Source organism: Drosophila willistoni, unplaced genomic scaffold, assembly GCF_018902025.1.
Source record: "Drosophila willistoni isolate 14030-0811.24 unplaced genomic scaffold, UCI_dwil_1.1 Seg209, whole genome shotgun sequence".
Classification (NCBI taxonomy): Eukaryota; Metazoa; Arthropoda; class Insecta; order Diptera; family Drosophilidae; genus Drosophila; species Drosophila willistoni.
The window spans coordinates 439582-466527 of NW_025814176.1; the positions used below are offsets into that span (position 1 = coordinate 439582).

Genomic DNA, 26946 nt, shown 5'->3' on the forward strand with positions numbered 1-26946 from the left:
GCGCAGCGTTTATTTCTAGTCGTGGGATCGATATTGGTTTCAGTGGTGCCACTCGTGTTCTGGAGGCAATGAGAGTAACCAGGTAACTGTCTACGAATTTCACTCGACTGTACACCACAGCTCCATAAGCTTGTGGCGAAGCATCTGCAAACCCATGCAATTCGATGTCCGTATTTGGTATTGCAATATAACGAGAAATCCGACAGGTCTGAGGTAGGCAAAGCTCGTCTCGTACTACGTGCCAACGCGCACATAGTTTTTCTGGTAAAGGTTCATCCCACGGCAACGAAGTTATCCAACTTTCTTGAAATAGGATTTTGAGCATAACTGTAATGGGTCCATAAATGCCAAGTGGATCATAAAGCTTCGCAATGTCAGATAACAAAGTCTGTTTGCTTCGAACTTGCGCCTCCCTCCTTGGTTACTGAAATTGGCTGATAAATCATCTTAGCAGGGGTTCCAGTGTAGAGCTAGAATTTTTACAATTGTTAATGTTTCGTTCGAAGGGTGACGTTCACAGATTTCCTTTGGGATTGTTTGTAGAAGTGCGTCACAATTTGAACTCCATTTGTGAAGTTTGAAATTCGCTTCGTTCAGTAATGAAATAAGGTCATCTTTAAGTGCGATCAACTCGTTCACTGAATCGCATCCTGTGGGAATATCATCAACATATGCGTCTCTTGCCAACGCGATTGATGCTAAAGGGTGCTTCTCTTGATAATCATCGGCGAGTTGCTTTATACTCGTACAGCTAGAAATGGCGATGGGCCTAATCCATAAGTACCTGTTAACAAACGATAATGTTGAAATGGTTCGTCTTCTTCCTTGCGCCATATAATTCTTTGATAATTAGTGTACTTGGATGACACTAAAATCCTGCGAAACATCTTCTCTATATCAGCGCAAAATACATAGCGATGCTACCGAAAACGTAGACATACTCCCAATAAATCTCGTTGTATAGGTGGTCCTATGTGAAGCCGGTCATTTAGCGAGAAACCCTTCTCATCCTTTCCAGATCGGTCAAATACAATGCGACATTTTGTAGTCGAGCTGCCTGGTTTAAGTACAGCGTGATGAGCTAAATATACACAAGTATCAGGGTTTTCGTCTATTTGCATCTGTGATAGAAGTTCCATGTGTCCTTGTTTTTCGAACTTTACATATTGTTCCAATGAACTAAATCGTTGCTTAGCCTGAGACAATGTTGGGTAGATGGGTGGGGCTTCATCTTTAAATGGGTAGTTGACGATGTACGTTCCATCTTGTGTGCGGGTATGTGTACTTTGAAAGTGTTGCTCTTCTGGATCAGTGGCTTCAATTGTGGCTTTTGATGCTTGAACGTTGTCTATCTCCAAAAAAGTCCGAACCATTGTGTCATGAGCATGGTAGGAAAAAACTGGCATTACGGTGTCACCTGCAGCGCTATATGAACCTGCAATGACCCAACCAAAGTTTGTATTAAAAGCAATAGGATTGTCTTTACCAAATGTTTTGATCTCTCCTAAGTAGAGATTCCATAGTTGATCCGAACCCAGGAATGAGGGATCAGCCAGCTTCAACTGACGAATCTGTCTCCAGTGGGATGAGCTCGTATTGATCGCTTGAGCTGTTATCGATGACGTTAGTACACTCATGATTAGCGTAGTGACTTCAATAGAGTTTGAATTGGTCCGCGAATATAGTTGAATTGTTGAGCGACCTCTAGTGACCCCAGCACTATTGGCGGCGAGACTTGAAACTGATATCCGGGCATGTGTTCGTGCAACACCAATACGTTGAACAAATGCTTCAGTCGCCAACGTGATTGACGACCCTGTTTCGAGTAGGATCCTACAAATAGTTTTGTTACCCCATGCGTCGATTACAGTATCCAAAAGAGTAGGTAGAATTGCTTGCTTAGCTTCCGCAGGAATAGTTTCCAAAGTGTGATGAGCAACAGCCGGACCGGAATGCGCCAATCCAGAGTTATGTGACTCTGCGTAACGATTTGCCCGCTGTGTTGGCTCTCCTTGTACATTAGAGGCGTCTGAATGCTCTACATGTATCAATGTAAGGTGCCTCAATTTTTATAGGCAAAAATTAAAGGTTGACTTACATTTCTTGACTTGATGATCTTTACTAAGGCAGTTGTAACATAATCTGGTTTTATATGCAAACATGCGACGGGAATTTAAATCAAGTTCTTTAAATTTCATGCAATTTGAAATAAAATGAGACACATTACAGTATGAACAATATGGCGTAACTGTTCTTTGCACAGTGGTATGATGCACGATGGTTTGCCGTGGATTTTGAACACTGGGTGAAATGGTAGGCTGACACGTCTCCAACGCGTCGCACCGACTTTTAAGAAATTCCAAAAAATCATCAATGGTCACCTTTTCAGGATTTGAGTTGCTATGTTCCGCCCGACGTGTGTCGACATCTAACTTTATCAGCAAAATATGTATAAGCCATGGGTCACGAGTCACAACCAAGGCGCTTAGCTCCCGTAGAACTTCATCAGCACCATCCACAAAGTTTCGCAAATTGTTTACAGCAAGTTCAGTAGTAGCCGGCAAATTTAAGAATTTCGTGATAACGGAACGAACGATTAGCGGTTTCTTTGCTCTAACTTCTCCCATGCTTTGTCATAGTTATCCATGGTAACCGTTATGCGTTTCACAAGTTTCAATGCATCACCTTCCGAGTATGATTTTAGGTAATGGAATTTTTGGCACTTACTGAGACTTTGTTTTCGATTTATTTAGCCTTTAAATAAATCACTGAATTGCGGCCAATCCTCATAGTTTCCCGAAAACGTTGGAATCTTGATTCTTTCACACTGTAATTCCGATTTGATGCCAGTTTCGTTAAGTGTATGAAGTAATTGAGAAGTAAGCTCATCAGTTGAATTGTCTGGTTTCCGTAGCACGCTGGTAGCTTCTGAGAGTACATCATATGCTTTGTACAAGTTCTCTTCGCACTCTTCAAGCTCCTCATTAGGGTCGACGTAGTTTTCTACCCCTTGAAATTGGCAATAATCTTCGCTAAGATCCATCAAATGATCGTACCTGTTTTTGAGTCTTAGTAAGCGATGGTACAATGCGTCGACTGATTCCCCTGAATCAACTGCCTGATATGCGTTGTTGCACGCACGAGTGAGTTGCGTAATAGTAAACGCATGTTGATTCAGAAATCCGTTATCTTTAATCCCGATATGATCCCTATCCGGCTCGAAGGACCAGAAAATTTGTATGTTTCGAAATGAGTGGACTGTATTAATTTTTATTCGGTTATAGTGTAATTAAAGATAGTTAACAATGAACGCGACTGGTCTGTACCAATGTCAAAATGTAAGTGTTTTTCGTACGCATGCATTTGATGCTAAGCAGCGTGGTTTGTGCAAATTGAGAATAACGGATGTACCAACGTTGCGTTCACAAACAAATGCATACGTAAAGAACAATAGAAAATATACAGTGTTTCGAGTACATGAATATTGACTTAAACTGTTTAATGTCGTTTACTTTCCAAACACATGCTGTTATTTACAAAATTCAAAGTTATGGAAATTTCCATAGAAGGAGTAAGAAAGAAAAGAAGTAAAGGAACTCCAAGTTTGTCTCTCCAAAAAAACTTGCGCTGTTCTCGGACTCCCTCTTTCTCTTCGGTCGTTTTCTCTTTTCAGCAAAATAAATCTTGCTTCAGTTGCAGCCCAAACAAAGCCTAATGCCAAGTTTCATCCCAATAGCTTTTTTGATGGCTGAGTAAAACGCATACGCACCGACGGACGGACGAACAGACGAATATATATAGTTTATGGGGTCGGAAACGTCTCCTCCTTTGCGACAAAATCATCTGACCAATTGTATAATACCCTAAAGGTATAAAAATGGCAATTGGCGAAAAACAAAAAAAACAAAAATTAAGGATGGTCGGAATAGCAGTGAAAAGCCGCGCCTAGACTGACGAGAATGTAACAATTATTCAAATAGTCCTCTCCTTCCTGAAATCCGCGAGTAGTTTTTGTTTCTCGGGTGTGTGAGGTTTTTCCCGTCATACGCAGGCGTATCTTGCACATTGTTAAGTCAAAATAAATTTTTTTTTTGTTCAATGGACTAAACATATTTTAAGGTATAATACTAAAAATATAATATTTTTTTACGTTTTTTATTCCAGAACTAAATTTTGAAATGTTGTTAAACTTTGGGTTGAAAATGTTGCTGCAGGCTATTGTTATTTTGCTTGTTGTAACTACAAAAGCAGAATCATTTGAACGCTGCGTTAACAAAGGGGGTAAGTAAAAATATATTGAAGCTAATAAAGACATTCCTATTCCATAATGTTAAAGAATTTTAAAAACTGGAAGGTACAGTAATACTATTTGTTGTGCTGTGATAAGTTGAAAGCTTTTGAAAATTGTACTCTCAAAGTATACACATGAATCGCATTTTTTTGTTGTCACAAAAAGTTTGTAAACTCTTGCATGTTTTATTTGCTACTCTTTTCATATGAACAGGCGTTAAAGAGAAGAAACGCTTTATCTAAAAAGTATGAAAGAAAAAACAGCGTACAGCATGTAGTATAACTTTTAACAGTTTCTATAATAGCTATATAATATAGTCGTCTGATCTTAATGAAACTTGGCACAGTCATTTACAGCTTTATATAACTGACAAACGCTAAAGCAACAAAGTTGTCAATAAAAGTCGCTGTTGTTGACCGATTGAAATTCGGCACAGTCGTTTTAAGGCATATTAAACTTAAAAATATTGAATCGGCACTAGCACAGAAAAAAACGAAGTTATATGAACCCGTCTTTTCCTGCGAATCAATAACACTGTGAAAAAAATTGTAGGTTGTTGAAATCAAACCGCACCAGACCTTTTTTTTCTGAAAGTACATTTATTGAATAGTAAAACCCTTTTTGGGTTTTTCAAAGTTAGCTCGTTTTTTTTTTGTTTTTTAGCGAGTTGAAGTTTGAGGTTATTTTTATACCGTTGCAGAGGGTATTATAAAATTGATCAGATGTTTGTAACGCACAGAAGGAGACGTTTCCGACCCCATAAAGTTTATATATTCTTGATCAGCAGTCCTTCTGTCCGTCCGTCCCTGCATCCGTCCGTCCGTCCGTCCGTCCGTCCGTCCGTCCGTCCGTCCGTCCGTCCGTCAGTCTGTGTGTATGCGTTTTACTCAGCCGTATTAAGAGCTATCGGGCTTTTTTTGAAATTTTTTTCGGGGTTTTTTATTACCCGGGAAAAATAAAGTATGAAAACCATCAGGATCGGACCACTATATCATATAGCTCTAGAAGAACTAAAAGAAACATTTTCATAAAAATTGGAGTATGCTATGAAATTTACATATGTGATAATATTGGATATAAAACCCCAGATCCCAAAATTTGAATGTGATCGGATAAGTATAACACAAGTTACAGTCAATATAATAATCGACTCTGCTCCCAGCTCTGCCGGCAGCGCTGCTTGCTGTCTACTACGTCTTTCGTCATCAACAGAGTACATGCATACACACACAGACGCAACGCTACATAAACTGTATGTGTATGCGTGCGTTGCATTGCTTTGGGAATGAGGGAAGAAGAACAAATTGTAAAATAGAGAGTAAAATTGTTTTGTTTGTATATTGATGAATTGAGTTGCAGAAAACAAAGTTTGAACATGTAAAATTATTATTACCAAGGACTGCAAGGATATATAAACTTCGGCATAGCCGATGTTAGCTTCTATGATATTTTAGTTTGTCATATGAGCTAAGTATGACTCAGATATCGATTCCTTTTTCATGTATTCGACCTAAATCATCTTCATTTGTTGTGGAAATATTGTTAATGGTTAAATAAATTCATTTTAAGAATGTTATATAACCCAAAATGCCTTTTTCAGCTAGTTTTTGAAAAAATTACAATTAGGCCCTTTTTTAGGATAGTTTCGGATATATTTTTAATTTAAAACTATTTCTTGTGAGAATAATAATTGCAAAATTACTTTTGATAAATCATTTAGACATTTTTCCAATAAGAAAAAATTTTGTAATGATTTAAGTATAATTTTCAAAATTCCCGTATCATTTACGCGAGGCATTTGAACGAAACATGAGAATTCTAGAATTAAGAAAGACTAAAAATTCAAAGCATATGACCTATAGCAATTGACACCGGTTAGGTAACGCCATATACTTAATCACAATTTTCAAACGTACAGTAAACTTACTTACTGTTTTGAAAATCAGCATTAAGAACCGGTGCCCTCCAGCAAGTTATATTAATAACTTCTGCTACTGTTGTGGACGTTTAATCGCGACGAGTGGCGAGCTATCATAATTTTACATTTATTATTCTTACAAAAAAAATATTTAAAAATTTTAAATGTTTTCAAAAGTACTCTAAGCCAGGGGGCCGTGGTTAACTTCCGCCTCGGTGAAGTTTGTATATCCTCCTTCCAAGTTTGTTCCCTAAAGCAGTCGAAGAGAAAATGGGTTTTTTAAAAAGTGTGATGTTTATGAAAGAACAGACCTCAAGCTTAGGCTAAAGCAATTCGGCGCATGTAGCGTGCTATTTTATCGTTGGCAGCTAAATAATTTAATTATCCTATTTTTATCAAATTTGGCAGAGTCATTAATGTGTATAAAAAACTGATATATATATCGGCGAGTTGAGGATTTCAGGAAGTCCTGAATCGTTAATTCCATTATTGGCTTCCATTTTTGGTTTCTGCAGCGAGTCACGACGTGCTTTCTGGTTGAATTCCAGAAGGAAAAGAGGCTGAATTCTCTAAACCGCACACCGATCCACACTCGATGACTATACTGTCATCGCACATATCTAGTGTTAAACAGCTCTACATTAGTCATGATATTCATTACTTAACACTGATCAATTCGCCTTAACAGTAGGTACACTATTCAAATTATTAGCAAGGAGTATAAACCACCTTTACAATCTCCGACACGGTCATCCTGACAAATTACACGTCCTCGTGTAGCAGGAATATAAACCACAATTACAAACATCATTTTCACATCTTTGTTTTAACTAACTGAACCAAAAACATTCTGTTTTATGCAGTTTGACAAATCCAGTTTAATGTTAATTCAAAATCTCTTATTTGCTATAACATATTTCGTAACTTAAAATTCTTATTTCATATTTTTCTACTTGCCTATTTCAACATTCGTTTGTTCATATTTCTTTTACAATTCATTAATCATTACAATGTTTTCAATATTTTCTTATTTTATAACCTCCATATTTTCATTCTTGTCAAACAACGTTTTCGCTTTTAGTTTTACATTCTCTTTTCTTTATGTTCTCATTTACGTTTCAAGAATCCACGGTAAGGTACCACTACGTAGCATCGACAACAACACTCTTTCTAAAAACACCATTCCCCTAGTGCCTCATTCACTAGTCTATACAATCTGTTTCACCCGTCTCTTTATCACAGTCCTTTCCAACTATTTCCATACGGTCTGTTTCACCCGTCTTTTCATCACAGTCCTTTCCAACTGTTTCCATACGGTCTGTTTCACCCGTTTCACCACAGTCTCTTCCAACTGTGCCATTACGGTCTGTTTCACCCGTTTCATCATAGTCTCTTCCAACTGTGCTATTACGATCTGTTTCACCCGTTTCATCACAGTCTTTTCCAACTATGCCATTACGGTCTGTTTCACCAGATGAATCAAACTCATCTCCTGCATCACTGGCATTCTCCGTAAACTATCATGTGGGTACTTATACTGTCTTTTACTTGACATGGACTTCAACCTATATCTATCGCCTTCTAATACTTCTATGACCATAAAAGGTCCACGAAACTTAGGGTCCAACTTAGTCTGTTGTCGCTCACTATTTTTGATCAGAACATAATCTCCCTTACTGAATCTGACTACTTTTGCCTTGTCTTTATCAAATCTAAGTTTGTCATAGCTTGCTGCGTTGTCCATATTTCTTGTAGCCTGAGATCTTTGTTCATTTAAGTCTCTCTCTGTCTCATCATCATCTATGGGGACTAATCATAATGGTCGAGCACTCTTACCGATTAATAATTCTAACGGACTCGATTTTGTAACTCGATTAACTGTACAGTTTAATGCTAATTGAACGTCCCCTATAGCATCTTGCCATGAACGCTCACTGGACTCAACGATAGTTAATAGATTCTTTAAAGTGCTCATCACTCTTTCGACCTGTCCATTTGCCCGGCTAGCACCTGTCGCTATCAGGTGAAGCTGAATTTTCTGAGAAGCACAGAATTCGACAAATTTCAATCCCGTAAAACTTCTGCCTTGATCAGCCACTAATCGAGCAGGTACTCCAAAAAGCGCAATCGATGACTTTAATGCGTCAATACAACTAACTGCGTCAAGCTTACAAGTGTGGTAGAAATAAACATATTTTGTAAAACCATCGATTTGAACAATGACATACTCTTTACGATCGTTCTTCCCACTTAGTTTTCCAGTGATATCTATATGCAACGTGTGCCAAGGTATGCTAATGATTTTGTCACCCTACAAGTGATGCAATTCTCTACAAACTTTCGAACGTACTTCGCCATTCCCGTAAACCAGTAATGCTCGTACACTTTATCTAGGGTCTTTTCCCAACCTAAGTGTAAGATCGATTCATGTACTTGGTTTATTATAGACCACCTAAAGGTTCTAGGAATGACTGGCAAACAACGAGTCCTACAATTTCTTTGAATTTTTCTGTAAAGCACATTAGCTCTCATCTCCTAAGTTGCAGCTAAATCTTTAGAAAGTTCACCCTCACTCAACTTGTTAATTGTTTGCAAAATATCCTGATCACGTTGTAGTTCGGCTCGAATCGAATTTTCAGAAATTTCCATCAACTGTATTCTTATCAGGCTTCCTTGACAGAAAACCTTCATGGGTCATACGTTTGCCTTCACGATATTGAATATCAAAATCGAATGCTTGAAGGAATGCCCACCAGCGATATACATGTGATAGATCAATTTTTGTTTTAGAAGCCTTTAACGAATTACAATCAGTAAAAATGACAAACCTATTACCATGTAGATAATGTCTAAAGTGTTTTACTGCATTAACTACCGAGAATGTTTCTAACTCATAATACGTCTATTTCGATTCACACACACCAGTAGTTTTACTGAAATATTCAACCACATACGGTTTATTTTCAATTCGATGCAAAAGTATGGCTCCATAGCCAATGGCACTTGCATCTGTATGCAGTTCTATGGGGTATTTAGGATCAAATATTACCAAGACTGGTTTGCTGTTAAGTATATCAATAACCTGTTAAAGAACCTTCTCATGTTCATTCGTCCAATCAAAATTAATTTTAATAGATGTAAGAGAGTAAAGAGGTTTCAATAGCTGGGAGAATCCTGATACAAATTGGCGAAAATACGAAGCCAATCCTTTAAATTGCCTCAATATTGTAATTGACCGGGGTGGTGGCAATGCGCTTAATGCTTCAATTTTACGCAAATTTGGATGAATCTCACCCGCCTGTACTTTGTATCACAGATTCTGAACAGAATCCCTCAAAAATGAGCATTTTTCTACATTAAACGAAAAGCCTGCCTTAGTCAAAATATTCAAGACGATCTCTAATCTTTTAATTGCTTCTTCCTTAGTTGACGCCACGATCATTATATCATCCATATAGACGATAACGTACGAAAATGCCAAATCGCCCACTGCTTTCATCACTGCTCTTTGAAAAACCGACGGTGCGTTCTTTAGACCAAACAGCATCGCTAAAAACTCAAATTGTCCGTCGGAAGTGACGAATGCAGTGTACTCAATGGAGTTCTCGTGTAATGGGACCTGATAATACCCGCAAGCCATGTCCAAGCAAGTAAAGTATCTTGCTCCACGCAATCCAGCTATTTGATCTGAAATTAATGGTAGAGGAATCTTATCTGCAATGGTATTTCTATTTAATTCCCTATAATCGACACAGAGCCTTACAGATCCGTTTTTCTTTTTCACTAAAAGTGCTGGACTAGCATAAGGTGAACTGCTCGGCCTTATTACATTATAATCTATTAGCTCTTGAACTTTTGACCGGAGTAATTCTCTTTCACGGGGACTGAATCTGTAAGGGCGTCTTTACACAATCTTGGTGGGTTCTACTAATCGAATTGACATTACACCAGTAGTTACGCGAGTTAAAGGAGTTCCGCGAATGAATGATATTGAATGCTTTCTTAACAATCTTAACAATTGATTTTTATCTTCTCCCTGTGCTTCAGTTGCTAAATTATTAGAATCATTTTCGTAACTTTTTAAAGAACAAACGTTAACTGTTTTGTCTTTAATTATTTCCACACCTTCTGTTGATACTATAGCAGAGTATCCTTGTGCTAAAATTTCGCGGCCAATTACAATATTAATTTCATATTATTATCTTGGACTACATGAAATACTACTTCGTCATCATTACATTACTTTTGATTTGAATTGACGAAACTACACTAACATTACCAATTCCACTTAATGATATTACGTTATTTGTTCTTTTCCCAGACAGTTTGTGTGCTATGCACTCTTTGACTAACGAGCATTCTGCGCCTGAATCAAATGTAGTCGGAAAATTCTCACCTCGGTGCAACATAATTGCTTTTGGTTCATCATCGACACATAGGTTAACTCGAATCTCGATGATCTTCTCCAGATGTAAAAGGTTTTTGCACTCTGCATTCCGACTTCCTTTGTCCAAGCTTCCCACAGGAGTAACATTTGATTGGCAATGTTTTAGCACGCTTTGCAATTGAATAATCGTCTGAAGAGCTGGACCGCTTATTGTCAAACGAAAAGACTTGTAACTCGGACTGTAAGTCTCGTCTGCTGCAAATAGTCCCTGTGTACGCAATTCGTTGTAGTCTGCGGTCATAGTTTGCTAAATGACCAAGAACAACCGATGCAGCAATTTGCTCATGGTCCATGCCACGCCATTTTGTTAAAAGTGACGTCATTAGCCGACTCGCACACACGGCAAGACACACGCCAGAATTAGGGCGACTGTTCAGCAAATTCAAAATAGTTGCGGCCGGTGTCTCTGAGTTTTCGTATCTTTGCTCGAAAAGCTGTCTAAATTGTTCCCATGTGATGCCTGGGTAGCAAATCTGCGATAACCACTGCGAAGAGCTTCCTTCCAATGACTTCGTGATGGCCAAAATTAACGCACTACCTTGCAGTGGTTTTTCTTTTAGAACGATGTCCACCGTAGCACACCATTGCGTGGCGTTGGCTCCAGCAGCGTCGGAGTTAAATTTCGGTAGAACAATTTCACCATCTTGTCGAGATTCACTAGGCGATGCACGAAAAGTTCTTGCTAGCTCCCAGAAGTTTCGATTTTGTTGTTCTAATAAAATGCGAAACTGCTCCTCATTTATTGTTGGTCTTGAGTTAGATCCCACTTCTGATATCGGCGAGTTGAGGATTTCAGGGATTCCTGAATCGTTGATTCTATTATTGGCTTCCATTTTTGTCACTAGGTTTGTGCAGCGAGTCTCGACGTGCTTTCAGGTTGAATTCCAGAAGGAAAAGAGGCTGAATTCTCTCAACCGCACACCGAGCCACACTGGATGACAGCCTATTGTAATGACCGGGTTCCACTTAGATTGAATTAATTAAGAACGAACACGTCAGTGTTGGTTGGTGGTAATATTCAAATTGATTTTTATTCCAATAATATTCTTTGGCTTAACCTATTGTTACATATGTACATACATATATATTCTTATGCTGCGACTTAGGCGACAGCTACAAAAGAGAGGGAGAGTGTCAGTAAATACATACATATTATTTAGGGCGCTTGCATCAAAGTGCTTGGTCAGCGTTCACACGCTGGCTTGGCCCTAGCTCATGCTACGCCTGTGCATTGCTGCTCATGTGAATATATGTATGTGCATACATAAATATACATACATATATGAACATGCTTAGCTGTACATTTATGTGAGTATGTTTATGTGAATATATTAATGTATACACATAAACATATTCAAGTGCACAGTTATGTTTTATTGCGTGCTTTCAGGTTGAATTCCAGAAGGAAAAGAGGCATAATAGAACATATTGTTTATACTTGCAACAAAGTGTTACAAGTTGAGCTCTTTGTGTTGAATGATTTTTGGTATGGATATACTACACCTCCCCTTTTTAGAAAACAACGTAATATTATGGAGTTATTTATTAATTACTACTAATGATAATTAATGATTGATTAATAGTAATGTATGTATGTTTGTTAGAAAAATTGTTTTATTTGTATCTGGACAGACAAATTTTCTTTCTCAAAAAATTCTTTTTTTTTATATTTGTAATAAAATGAAGTAGTTATAGTAGTTGAATCCATAAAAAAATTTTATATATTTCTTTTCGTTTTTTTTTTATACCCTTGCAAAAAGGGTATATTAATTTTGGTCAAAAGTGTGCAACGCATAGAAGGAAGCATCTCCGACCATATAAAGTATATATATTCTTGATCAGCACGACGAGACGAGTTCAAATAGCCATGTCCGTCCGTCCGTCCGTCCGTCCGTCCGTCCGTCCGTCTGGATCAACGCAAACTCCTCCTAGACCGTAAGAGCTACAGAGCTGAAATTTTGCATGTAGGCTTGTATATACTGCAGGCGTTGTATATCTCGGATTCAGCCGGATCGGATCACTATATCATATAGCTCCCATACAAATGGCAAAGTCACGAACAGTGACTTTTCTCAATAACTTCGTTATTTTTTGAGCTATTGTCGTGAAATTTAATATTGGTAAGTTAATTTCACATATAAACGACTACGACAAATTTGATCAAGATCGAATGACTATATCATATAGCTCCCATAGGAACGATCTTTCGAAAACAGTGACTTTTGTCAATAACTTCGTTAATTTTGCCGCGATTGCCTTCAAATTAAACATTTGTTAGTTTAATATATCTGTTAATGACTGTGCCAAATTTGATAAGGATCGGGTAACTATATCATATAGCTCCCATAGGAACAATCGGTGGAAAACAGTGACTTTGATCAATATCTTCGTTATTTCCTATGTAGGCCGTTCTTTCGGAAACATTAGCCTTTTTAGCTTAAACGTTTTTCCACTTTGATGGCTATAGGTAAGGAAAGAGTTACCAAAATAATTGCAAGGGTATACAAACTTTGACGCGGTCGAAGTTAGCCCCGGCCCTCTGGTTTTTAATTATTTTTTCAAATTTTTAACCTATTCTTATGTACTGTTTGTATCTTAATTTTATTAATCCTAATTTTTATGTTGTTGTTTTTAGATATTTCTACAACTTCGAATGGTCCTATATAGGCTGAGTCAAGCTTATGACCAGCTTCGTTTTTTAAGAAAACCTAATCTCCTATTTCTATTTTAAAATCTGCTGACTTATTGTCATAAAAATTTTTCTGGTTTTCCTTACGTTTCTCTAACATTATTCTAGCTCTACTGTATGCTAGTTCTAATCTAAACTTAACTTCTTTAGCATAATCATCTACGTTATATAATGGTTCTATTCTATTTATGCTATTAAAATGCGTTGGTAAATTTTTTTGTTTACCAAATACAAGTTCATAGGGACAGTATTTGTGTGTTACTGACGGGGTTGTGTTAAAACATTACTCAAAATATTGTAACCATATGTCCCAATCAGTTTTATTTACTGATATATATGATCGAATGTACTCATTGAATGTCCTATGAATTCTTTCAACGGTACCCAAGGTCTGGTGGTGGTGTGCAGTAGACGTAATGTTGTCTATTTTTAAATATTTGCACAATTCATTTATTATAGAATTTTTGTATTCTGTTCCCATGTCCGTAATGAACGTCTTCATTTGATCGTACTTCAGAATGAAGTATTAAAAATAGCTTTCGCGATTGTTGTAGCGCTTTTATTGGGAACTGGTATTGCTACTAAGTATTTCGTCAAGTCACATATTAGAGTGACTGCATATTCGTTACCATTTTCGGATTTTGGTAATGGACCAATGGTGTCTACAATTACCCTATCAAAAGCATGTATGGGGGTTTCTGTAATAACTAAGGGTGTGTTTATGTGCTTTGTCGTTTTTGACTTTAGGCACTTTTCACATTTATTAATGTAGTCTTTTATATGACGTGTCATATTTTTCCAATAATAATATCTTTTTACTTTGGCCAAAGTTTTTGTAATGCCTGTATGGCCACCCTGTATCGGATCATCATGATATGTAGAGAATATTGCTTCTTTATCTTTAACTTTTTCTATAATGGTCACCGGTTGGAGTAGCGCTACTCTTAATGTTTTCAATATTTTATTGCCCATTTCTTTAAAAGATTCTATTGAAAATGTTTCAAAGATCTTTTCACTCGGTGCCAATTTGAGTTGTTTGAGGTCAAGGCTTGTTCTTCAAGCCTTTGAAAAAACTGACCTAAGTCTAGATTTCCATTGGTGTACAGATCTCCAATCTGAATTCTTGCTATAACTTTCTTTCCATGTTTGAGGAAACATAAATCGTGTGTTACGCGCAAGGTCACTACTTTTCGTACTTCATCATTGCAGAGTACTTCATGTATTTTGGGCTTAGAAGCATCATTAGGAACGTGCCTAATTGTATTTTCATTTTTATCATCTGGCCAGAGATTATTTTGTCTACTTTGCTGCCTGGTAGTGACTTTCAGGACATTTGCTTTTGTGTTTTTTAGATCCTATATTGTAATGCGGGATAATGCATCCGCAACGATATTATCATTTCCCTTCAGATATTCTACTGTAAATTCATATTCTTCTAGATCAAGTCTCATTCTTGTTAATTTTGAGCTCGGATCTATCATAGCAAATAAATACGTTAGGGGTCTGTGGTCTGTTTTGACTCTGAAATGTCTGCCATATATATACGGGCGAAAGTGTGTAATGGCCCAGTGTATCGCAGCAAGTTCTTGCTCAGTAGTACTTTTATTACTTTCACCTTTAGTGAACGAACGGGATGCGTATGCTACTGGCAACTGCTTATCGCCATAAGTTTGAGTTAGTGCTACTCCACATGCATATTTGCTAGCATCTGTTATTGTGCAAAATTCTTTGCTAAAATCTGAATACTGCAGCAGTGTGGGTTCTATTAGGGTTTTTTTCAGATATTCAAATCCTTTTTGGCATTCTTCAGACCAAACAGATTCTACGTTTTTCTTACACAGTTGTGTTATCGGACGTGCATGTTCTGCGAAGTTTTTAATAAAACGTCTGTAATAGTTTCAAAAGACTACGAATCTTCTAGCACTATCAGCATCTCTTGGTACTGCGTATTTTTCAATGACGTCATATTTGGTGTCATCTGGCAATATTCCTTTGTCGGTACACTTGTGACCCAAGTGCATGAAGAATGAACATTTCTCTGGATGCAGTTTTAGGTTGTGTTTTCTGCATATGTCAAAAATATCCTTTAGGTTTTTGAGCATGTGTTTCTCAGAACAGAACAGACTATTAAGTCATCCATGTAAAGGAATGCTTGTGATGGATTTAATCCAGAGAAAGCAATTGTCATCATTCTTTGAAAGGAATTTGATGCTATTTTCAGACCATACGGTAGTCTAGTAAACTGATAAGATCCATTGCTAGTGGAAAATGACGTAATGCTTTGCGATTTATCTTTTAGTTCTATTTGGTGAAAACCGGACATTAAATCTAGACATGAAAAATATTTGGCTCTGCCTAGTTGATCAAGAATATCGTCTATTCTTGGTAATGGGAATTTATCGGACAAAATTTTTTTCTTTATTTGACGATAGTCTATTACCAATCGCCATCGTTTCTTTTTTGATCCTGGTAAACTTTTTTTCGGTGCCAGTAGTAACTGACTATTATACTCGGACACTGACGGTTCAACTATTTTATCTTTAATGAGTTTATCGACTTGTCTAGTTATTTCTTCTTTATGCATGTGTGGTATTCTGTAATTTTTTGTGTATACTGGCTGGTTGTCATTCAATCTTAGTTCTTGTTTATAAAAGTTGTTCGTAGTAATTGGTTCGTTTTCTAAACCAAATACATCCGTATACTTGGTGCAGAGCTCTTCTAGTACGTTTTTGAACATAGGTGGGAAATTTGGCTTTAGTTTTTGTATTACTGATTGACTTCTTTGGTCATCAGTTGTCTGTACAATTTCATAATTCTTTAATGATTCGTATTTTATGTTTTTTAAATTTAAAATTTTTTACTCTTTTTGTTGTGTTTAAAATTCGGACAAATGTTTTGTTCGGGCTTGAGATCGAATTTCCAATAAATATTCCATTTTCGACCTCTTGATTTAAGATGACTATATTTGAGTTTCCATTTGGAATATTTATTTGTCGGACTACTTCAGATCTCACTGGGAAGATTGTGGTATTGCTGTCATAAGTGTGTAATATTGGAATATTTATTGCAAAATATAAGTTATTTGGTCTTAATATTAGTGTTCACGCCACCGTGTGAACAGCAGAGAGTGAGGGGTAGGGTTTTTTCCAAAACCGAATTCGGTCATACTGAGGAGGGTGACGAAGGGTTCTCCTGTAAATCGCCATATTCAATCCAGTACGAACTAACCCGAACACCCGTTCTTTCATTGCTTTCGATAATATACCTGTTTTCAACCCGAAACATTCTCGTGTGTGTCGGGACATCTAACATGTAACATAAATAGAAATAAACCAGAATTAATCTTAAACGAAGTTCTCGCGCGTTTTAATTGCATTACTCACTCACCAGACCCCTGCAGAAATTGGCACCCGCCAATCACTTCAGGCTTATTCGGGTCCTTCCGCCCCTCCACAAACATTGGTCCTTCGAGCCGGATATCCTTCCGCTATTCCAGCTTGCATCGGCGGAATTCCTGATAAGTACAACATTTCATATTGTATCCCATTACAAACTTACAAAAGTGTGAGGTTTCCCGCTCTTCCATAGCGACCTACACACTTCTGTATACTTGTATGTACATACCTGACCTGTTCCAAGGGTTACATGGTATTTCCCGATCATTTTTGTGTTTAGGAAGTGCATTTTTTTTTCATTCTTCGAAATTCTGATTGTCCAAAAGTCCAATTGCATAGCAATACATATGTATGTATATACACACATATACATACATACATACATACATGTAAAAACAGCTGTTTTCTAACCTGCAAGTAAAGGTGTTTAATAATCGAGAATGAATTTATAAAGTACCACTTACCTTTACTTAAAGTGTAAAGTACACTTCACGGGCTGATCATTAGTCCATCGGCATAAATTATTTATGTCAAATAATTTTTACATCCATACATACATACATATGTACATACAATTTAATTTTTGCCGCGGTAACCACTCTCATATGTACATACATACATACATATGTCCACATACAATTTGAATTCACCCACACAAAATTAATTGCAGCCACTCCGATTGGCTTTCCGCAATTTAATAATTCGAAACCTACATAATTAAAGCAGGAAATCGTGATTTTACAATTTACAATTAATTAAATTCACAAAACATAAAACACGGCAGAACAGCTGACTCCCGATCAGTGCTGACACTCAAGTCTCATCAGTGCTGACACTTGAGCCAAGCCGTGACTCGGTCACGACATCCATATTTTCCTTCGTGATTTTCGTATTGTGCAAAAATATTTCAATCGACTGATTGAATTTAATTCGCAAACTATTTTCTAAAGAAAAATAAAAACCTTTTATTTATATGGAATTAATATTTTTGCTTGTCTTGGTGCATTTTGATCTTTTCCTCACAGATCCATGAAATTGATCTTGTCCGTTTAATGAATTAATTCCAAGTTTTTTTTTCCTTCGTTGAAAAGTTATCGGCACTCCCAATCCTACTGATCTCAATTTTTCCATATTTTTAAATACTCTTATAAATTTTAACATTTTTCCACATTGTATAAATTTTAATATCCAAGTGATTATATATCCTTATAATTATTCCCACAACTGCGAGGAAAATTATAAATCCTTCTAATTTCATTTATGCGATCTTTGCTTATTCATTGTGGTCATTAAAAAGAGGAGACATTTCTCCTTCTCACTCCTCCTCTATCCTTAAATTATACAGTCCACTTACAGCTTCGTTTCGATCTCCTCGCTTGAGAGCTCTAAGTCCACGTTTGTTGCCATTCGATTCGTAATAGCCCAGAGGACACTCTACGATGTCTCTTTCCGACTTTGTTGCCGTGTGCGAGGCATTAACGGCGTTCGAGGCTCGCGAGGCCCAGGCTTTAGCTGACGATGTGCCACTCGTCTCTATTAAAATACACTTAGACCAGCTTAAGTCACTTTGGGCAAAAGTCGAGGCAGAGTTTTCACGATGCTATAAAGCCTTGACGGCTCAAAAGAACGACGATAGTCCGAAGCACATAGCTACAATTAAAGCTAAACATGATTATTGTTATATGGTATATGTGCGAGGCGGAACTTTGTTTGGAGAGCGAATCGAGCAGTTGTCCACAAAAATGGCTCCCCCACCAGTCAGGCTCTCCGTCGATTCCACCCATCAAAGCCACACAGTTCCCCCGTGCGAAGTCGAAATCTTTAACGGAGACAGCCTGGCTTGGCCTACATTCCGTGATTTGTTTACCGCGATTTTTATCCATAATCCAAGCCTAACACAAGTGGAGAAACTTTACCACTTAAGTTGCAAAACTCGCGGTGAAGCCAGAGCCATTGTTTCTAGGTCACCCTTGACCAATGAAGGGTTCCAGTCCGCGTGGGATAACCTCACTGCGCGATACGAAAATAATCGATTATTGATTATGAGCCAAGCCAAGCAGCTTCTACAGATCCCAGCTGTAACACAAGAGTCTGGCAAAGCGTTGAGAGAATTGCAGACCTCAATTCAAGGTTGCTTAACCGGTCTTGAGCTTTCCGGAGCTCGTACAGACAATTGGGATATCCTTCTCATAGCAATCTGTACGAGCAAAATGCCCAAATCCACCCTTCTGTTGTGGGAACAGTCCGTTCCAAATAAGACCGCCGTCTCATCCTGGGACGACCTTAATCGATTCCTAACTGAACGCCACCGTGTACTAGAGGCCACAGATGTCCTTCAACCAAGCTCTAGCGGTCAGACCTTTCCATCCGTAAGCCGAAAACCTACGGCACGAGCTCAGGCCTTTTCCGCTCAAGTACAAGAGAGCTCAGCACCTGATGCTTGTATAATTTCGAATCCTGCGTCCTCCGATTCTTCCAGCAGCCCTCATGTAAACGTGGGAAGTTACTTCGCCTCCACTCGCAACACTGGCCTCCTGGGTACTGCATAATGCCATCGAGCCAAATGTGCAAGTATTGTTTTTATTTAATGCTGTCACCTTTTCCAAACACGAAATTACTAAAAAAAATATTTAAAAAATTTTTGTCTTTTTTTAGTTAACCAAAGTGTGTAAGGACATAGGAATTCTCGCTTGACTTGGCCGGGAAATTCGTCCGACTTAAACCCTATTGGCCACTTATGGCACGAAATGAAACGAAAAGTGACAGACCAGAGACCACAAAATAAGTTGCAGCTGATTTCGTCCTTGGAAAATGTTTGGGACAACGTTATTACCGAGGATACTCTGCGAGTCCTTGTTGATTCAATGCCGTCGCGAATAAAGGCAGTTATACAGGCTAAAGGGGGCGTGACAACCTATTAGTATTTTTTTTTATTTTCATTTAACATTACTTTTAAAAAAATGAAATGAGTTATAAAACTTACATCAGAGATGAGCCCACAAGAATTTTTTTGCGCTAACCATTGAATTTTGGTCAATTTTGCTGTTTTTTTGTTTGGGGCAAAAATCAAGGATATCAATAGTATAGAAATAAATATTTTACTCCATAACGTCTTTTTCCTAGTAAATTATCTTATTGTTAATAAAGAAACCTTGTTCTCTTATTTTTATCTGAACGATTCCAAAAAAACATGAAATTTTCAAGTGGTGCGGTTTCATTGACCGCCAGTGTATATGTTCAAAAGGATCTGTTTTTTCCTTTATTATTGATACGTCTGCACCTGTATCTAACAAGAAGGTATATGTGTTGTATGTATTTTCGTTTCTAACTTTGATGAAAATACTTAGGCTAAGATTGAATGTGTATACATTTACAGTTTTTTCTGAATATCTGCAGGGATCTATTGGTTTTCCGAATTACTTTGAGTAAGTCGTACATTACCATTTCCGTTGTTAGAGCTACCTCGGTTGGAATTACCTCGGTTTGAGCTGTTTCGGTTGGAATTATTTCTTCCTCGGTTGTTGTACCGTGAGTTACCACGATATCCACCGGTATTATTATTATTCCTGTAACCGTTATTTTGGTAATTACCTCTACCTCGGTAATTATTTTGTCCATTTCTATTGTATTGACGGTAGTGCATGACAGGGTTCGCCTGTCCTGTTTCTGCTGTACTATTGTCTACGAACTTTGTTGTTAGTTCGTTCATGTCACGGAAAATACCTGCTTTTAGTACGTTATGTACTTGATTGTTTATGCAGTTCTTTCTTACTGCCTCTGTAGCGACTGAAAGTATATACTTTTTAGCTAGTTCGCCAGATGTGCCATCGTGTATAAAGGCACCTTCCAGAGATTCAGTAAGCTTTTCAATCTCTTGGGCACACTGACTTGCTGTTTTGTTTCTCTGGGGTAGGTTTTTGATTTCTGCCATTATTAACGCTACTGATTCCGTTTTTACATTTGACGCAATACTGTTAATAATCTCTTCTATTGTCTGTTCAGAGGTTATCAAATTTCTTGTGTGACCTTTTAGTTTTGTTTTTATTAGGCACACTGCTGTTTCCTAATGGTCGCCTTTTAATGAATTTATCAAATTCAATGCGTCCATGAAGCTCTGAAGATTTTCTCTTCTGCCATCAAACTGTGGAATAAGGTTTGAGGCCATCTTTAAAAAATCAGTGACTGTCATCAGCCGTTATCTAGGTTTTGTCTTCCAGTGATATTGAAATTTCCAAGTCAATTGTTTGTTTATATTCAATATTATATCTTTTTAATACGGATTTTGCCTTTTGTTTGCAGTCATTATGAAATGCATTTGCGGCTGTTTTTCGTCCTGTAGTTAGTTTACTATAGTGTTCTATTAACACTGCTCTGCTCTATTATTCACAATCCAGTATTTGATTTCTTTATATTTTGGATTGGTTTCGCCTCTGTTAACAAGGAAGTCTAAAAATGGAACGTATTTGTTCAAATATTTTTATACTGTATTTAGGCCATCTGCTCTACTCTGATATTTTTTCTTAATTATTTTATTATGCATTGCATATAATTTCAAAGCCAGATTTAAGGGTACTAATATTAGGATAGCTAAGAACAATATCCCTATTTTTTCTAAATTTTCCTTGTGATCTACTATTTTAACGCTGTTAACGACATTAGCCGTTAGGTGGTCTATTTTGTATTCTTGAGAACGCATCTTTCTGTTTGTTTGATAGAACATCTTTTATGGATTCGATTGTTACATAATTTTTTTTTGTTTTAATATAATTCAAAAATTTTGACAGAGAAAAATTATCTCAACTGTATTTCACACAGTGAGCCAGAGACGTGGAAAGATAGAAGAGTAGACATGCGTAGGCTTACAGCTTGAACAATGGTTTAATTAAATCTATGCCTACGCATGTTTTTTAGTAATAGCCTATCAATGGTTGTTTAGTAGTTGTACTGTACAACAAGTGCAAACTCGTACATGTTTATATTATCTTAATATTTAAATGAAATTTCAAATATAAGTAGAGGCAAGAGAATTATTTACTCATTGCGTGTCTTCGCTCTTTGGCGAAGTTGGGCCGTGTTGTTCATTAAGCACTCTGTGTAGTGCTGTCGGTCCTTGTCGTCAAGTCCTGTGTGGAGGAGGTCCTGGAGGAGCTTCCTCTCACACCTTAGCCTGGCGTATTTTCCTCCTCTCGACTTCCTTTTGGGGTCTTCTTTTTTCTTTTCTTGGCGAGCCCGGTACTCAGCTATCGTGAGTGGGCGTGGTCCCTCGTTTGGACACACCTCTAATACCTCTTCGAGGAGGGGTGCGTCCCTTTGTACGATAGGTACAGCCGTCAGGAAAGCCAAGTCCTCTGGATGTGACGGTTCGGTGCTAGTCATCAGCACTGGCTTTTTTTTCAATTGTTAATTTATATTCTTGTGCGTGTGTTCTTTTTTTTTTCTTGATTATTTTGTATTTATTTGATTTTTTTTTTATTCTATCAAGTAGAAATGGAAAGTACCGGCTGCATTTGTGTAGCAGCATATATTTGGTACACTCAATAACATTTGTATTCTTGTGTCTCCTTTTACTGGGAATCTTTCTTCAGTTTGTTCTGAGTATACAGTTCTTATTTGCACTAGAGTTAGTGAGCTTTGAGAGGAGTGGCTGTGTTCACTTCTAAACACCTCAATTATGTTTTCTCTTAAGCTCGGGTTCCGTCTGGTAACTCTTTGAAAGTAGTTATCCATCGTTGCCGTTTCTCATTTTCGTGCTTATATATTTTTTTTTTGTTTCTAACACACACACATACGTACACAAAATTTTCTCCTTGGTCCTCGATGTCCTTAGTCCTGGGTCCTTCGACGTCCTTAGCCCTTATCTTGGCCATCCTGTCATGGTCGCCATGTAATGACCGGGTTCCACTTAGATTGAATTATTTAAGAACGAACACGTCAGTGTTGGTTGGTGGTAATCTTCAAATTGATTTTTATTCCAATCATATTCTTTGGCTTAACCTATTGTTGCATATATATTCTTATGCTGCGACTTAGGCGACAGCTACAAAAGAGAGGGAGAGTGTTAGTACATACATATGTACATATTTTTTAGGGCGCTTGCATCAAAGTGCTTGGTCAGCGTTCACACGCTGGCTTGGCCCTAGCTCATGCTACGCCTGTGCATTGCTGCTCATGTGAATATATGTATGTGCATACATAAATATACATACATATATGAACATGCTTAGCTGTATATTTATGTGAGTATGTTTATGTGAATATATTAATATTCAAGTGCACAGTTATGTTTTATTGCGTACATATTTGATTGTTTATACTTGCAACAAAGTATTACAAGCTGAGCTCTTTGTGTTGAATGATTTTTGATTTTTTGATTTGATACACTACACTATACTGTCATCGCACATATCTAGTGTTAAACAGTTCTACATCAGTCATGATATTCATTACTTAACACTGATCAATTCGTCTTAACAGTAGGCACACAATTCAAATTATTTGAAATGCCTAATTCAATCTCCGACATATATATATAAATATTTATGATAAAAAAATATTAACTTTTTTTTTTTTTAACAGTAGTTAAGAAATTAATGAAATTATTCAGAAAAGTCCCTGTTTGTATAGGAGCTATATGATATAGTAGTCTGTTCCGGCTGAATCGGTGATAAAGAATCCGTGCAGCAAATACAAGCCTACACGCAAAATTTCAAATCTGTAGCTCTTGTGTTCTATGAGAAGGTCGCGTTGATCCAGGCATGGCTATATGAACTCGTCTCGTCGTGCTAATCAAGAATATCTATATTTTATATAGTCGGAGATGCTTCCTTATAAGCGTTTTAAACTTCTGACCAAAATTCATATACCATTTTTGCAAGGGTATAAAAAAAGGCTTAATTGTGATTTTTTTTAAACTGTAGCTGAAAAAGGCATTTTTGGTTATACATATAACATTCATAAAATGAATTTATTTAACCATTAACAATATTTTCACAACAAATGAAGATGATTTAGGTCGAATGCATGAAAAAGGAATCGATATCTGAGTCATACTTAGCTCATATGACAAACTAAAAAATAACCTCAAATTTCAACTCGCTAAAAAACAAAAAAAGGAGCTAACTTTGAAAAACCCAAAAAGGGGTTTACTATTCAATAAATGTGTTGCACAGTGTAATGTATATACATATGCCGGATAGTGTTGTTTTACTCACTTATAAGTCGTTGAACAACTGGGTTGATTAAATTGATTGACACGTGCGTCACCTGTAACCAATAATGGACGAGGCCGAATTGATCCCTGATCACCAGTTTGGCTTCAGAGAATGCCATGGCACACCAGAACAATGCCACAGGATCTCGGGGAGAATCTTGGAGGCTTTCGAGGTGAAAAAGTACTGCACAGGAGTGTTTCTTGACGTTAAACAGGCATTCGACAAGGTCTGGCACACTGGCCTTCACTATAAAATCAAAACCGTCCTTTCTGCCCCATTTTACACACTGCTAAAGTCATATTTAGAAAACAGGAGCTTCTACGTAAGATGCGGCGATGCGAACTAGGACCAGTGCTTTATACCCTCTACACAGCCGACTTGCCGATACTAACCGATCCGGGACTATTGGCTGCAACATACGCGGACGACACTGCCTTCATGGCTACGAATGAAGTGCCACAGGAGGCTAGCAACCTACTCCAAAGGCAGCTGGACATTACGGGTAGCTGGCTCACGAGATGGAACATGGCGGTCAATACTGAAAATTGTGCACAAACTACATTTACACTAAAGAGAGGCGACTGTCCACCTATCTCACTCGACGGAACCCCCATCCCCAACTCTGACTCAGCTAAATACCTGGGCCTGACGATGGATAGAAGACTTACTTGGAAGCAACATCTGAAGACCAAAAGAGGACAGCTCGACGCTAGGCTGAAGAAATACATGTGGCTCATAGGGAAAAGGTCTACACTACGACTAAACATAAAGCTACTAATCTACAAAGTAATAATGGACCTACGGGATACCTATCTGGGGCACCGCCAGCAAATCCAACTGCGACCTAATACACAAATTTCAAAGTAAGGCGCTGAGGATTTTATCACGAGCCCACTTCCTAACGACAAATAAAGAAATACACTCAGAACTGGACATCCCATGGGTGGATCAGGAGATCTCCAGGCTAACTGCAGCCTATCTGGAGCGCCTCGACAGGCATGTGAACCCATATGCCATCAACATGTTGGACAACAGCACCACCATCAGGCGCCTAAGAAGACCCCACACGCTGGACCTGTAACATCAATAAGATCTATATTTGTATTAATTCGTCCCCCCCTCTATTCCCTTCTCTCCCAATATTTAATCACCCTACACCCTTCATGTAATACCGTTTATCCTTAAAACATGTAACCGCCAACTTCAACCAAGAAAACTTGCTGATTGTCCCAGGACAGATTGCAAATTCGCTTCACCGCTATCAAATAAAAAAAAAAAAAACAAAAAAAACCTGTAAACTTGGTGTCTTTGCACTTGCTAGATGTTGAGTTTGCAGGATGACTAGCGTCATTGCCTAAGCAAGATGTGTATAGACAAATGTTTCTAGAAAATGAATAAAGTCATTAGGTGAGGTTCAATAATAGAAGAAGCATTGGGCTAAAAGAGCTCAACAAATCCGAGTGCAACTTGCCACACAATATCTCGAATAAAGTTAGAGTAAAGTAAAGTTAATTATACCCTTGCAGAGGATATTATAAAATTGGTCAGATGTTTGTAACACACAGAAGGAGACGTTTCCGACCCCATAAAGTATATATATTCTTGATCAGCATTCTTGAAATCTGCTTCGCGTGCTAAAATATCAATTGGGGTCATTCCAGCTATAACCAGCGCCGCCTCGTCTGAGACAGTACGGAAGCCACGACATACCTGAATCGCTGACAGTATGTTGACTCCATCCCGCGCCAATATGTTATGTAACCGACCTTAGCACAGACGCTAGCAGTAGCCGTTGCATATGCCTTGGGCCCCTGTTATTAAGCAGGATGCGGCTTATAGATCTTCCAATGTCTGCAGCTTTTGTGTTGGCGTGGTCCAAACGCTCTCTAAAGCTGAGTCGAGTGTCCAGCAATACTCGTAGGTATTTTATAGCCCTCACCGATTCTATGGTGCACGTCTCGAGTATAATTTTCTCTTTTTCTACCGCTTTTCGGCTACTAATCAACACAGATTCTATTTTGTGGTCTGCCAGTTGGCGAGCCATTGCTTCACCATTCGCTCTGAAATTTTCTCCTCTGCTTCGTGTATTTGTTTCGCTACCGAGGTGCGCCGCAAAACTTTATCATACAGTGTGTTCCACAGTAGGGTGCCCAAAACTGAGCCCTTGGGAACACCACCTTGCACTAAGCATAGTGTGCTGTATCGCAGGATACGGTTTCTAAATTAGTCCTCCAATGGGAAAATTAGATAGTCAGGAACTTTGAAATAACGCGGAGCATGCAGAATTTCGCCGTGTTGAGCGCATTCTTGACGTCGAAGGTGGTCACCAAGCAATTTTTCCTGCTGCCATCTTTCCACCGTTGTCCCTCAATGGTTTTGCTCCCAATGTCGACGACTATTTTTAAGACGTCGATTGTTGATTTAGCCTTTCTAAAAAGCCAAACTGCAACGGAGACAGATCGCCAGACCGTTGAATTGCTGCTTCTAAACGGAGCGCTATTAGCTTTTCGAACATCTTTGCTGTCGAGTCCAATAGGCAAATCGGCCTATATGCAGATGGTTCTTCGGCTGGCTTGATCGCCATTGGGAGAAGCACTAGGTCCTGGAGTTTCCAAATGGCATGAAACACACTTTCTGTCGCCGGAAAGTGTTTCCACTTTGCATTTGGGATTCTCCTGGTGTAGCCTGCTTAGCAGCTCTGAACTTCCTCATTGCCACTTTGTATGGGCGGCCCCATACTCCTGGAAAAGAACTCGAACTGTAGGCTAGTGAAGTCGTCCCTGCCGCGTGATCTTTGGTATTGGCCTCTGGCTTGCAGGCACCGTTTTCTCGCCTCCTCGATGGTGCCATTCCACCAATAGACTGCTGTCTTCTGTTTTGTGTGTCCCCTTCGGATCGTCATACTGGCATCGCACCCTCTTGAGATCGCGTCTATCAGCAAATTGGCACAATTGTTTGCGTCCCAAGTGAGTTGAGGAAACTCTAATGAGGCCTT

The 26946-nt window shown here is 38.2% G+C and overlaps 1 protein-coding gene across 1 annotated transcript in view; it reads left to right on the forward strand.

Annotated features, from left to right (window-relative positions):
- LOC124461123 overlaps window positions 1-26946 on the forward strand; it is a 201113-nt gene that overhangs the window by 65173 nt on the left and 108994 nt on the right. The window contains exon 2 of the mRNA XM_047012681.1: window positions 4165-4281. Coding sequence (XP_046868637.1) covers window positions 4179-4281 — 103 coding nt within the window. The 5' untranslated portion in view covers window positions 4165-4178. The remainder of the gene's footprint in view (window positions 1-4164; window positions 4282-26946) is intronic.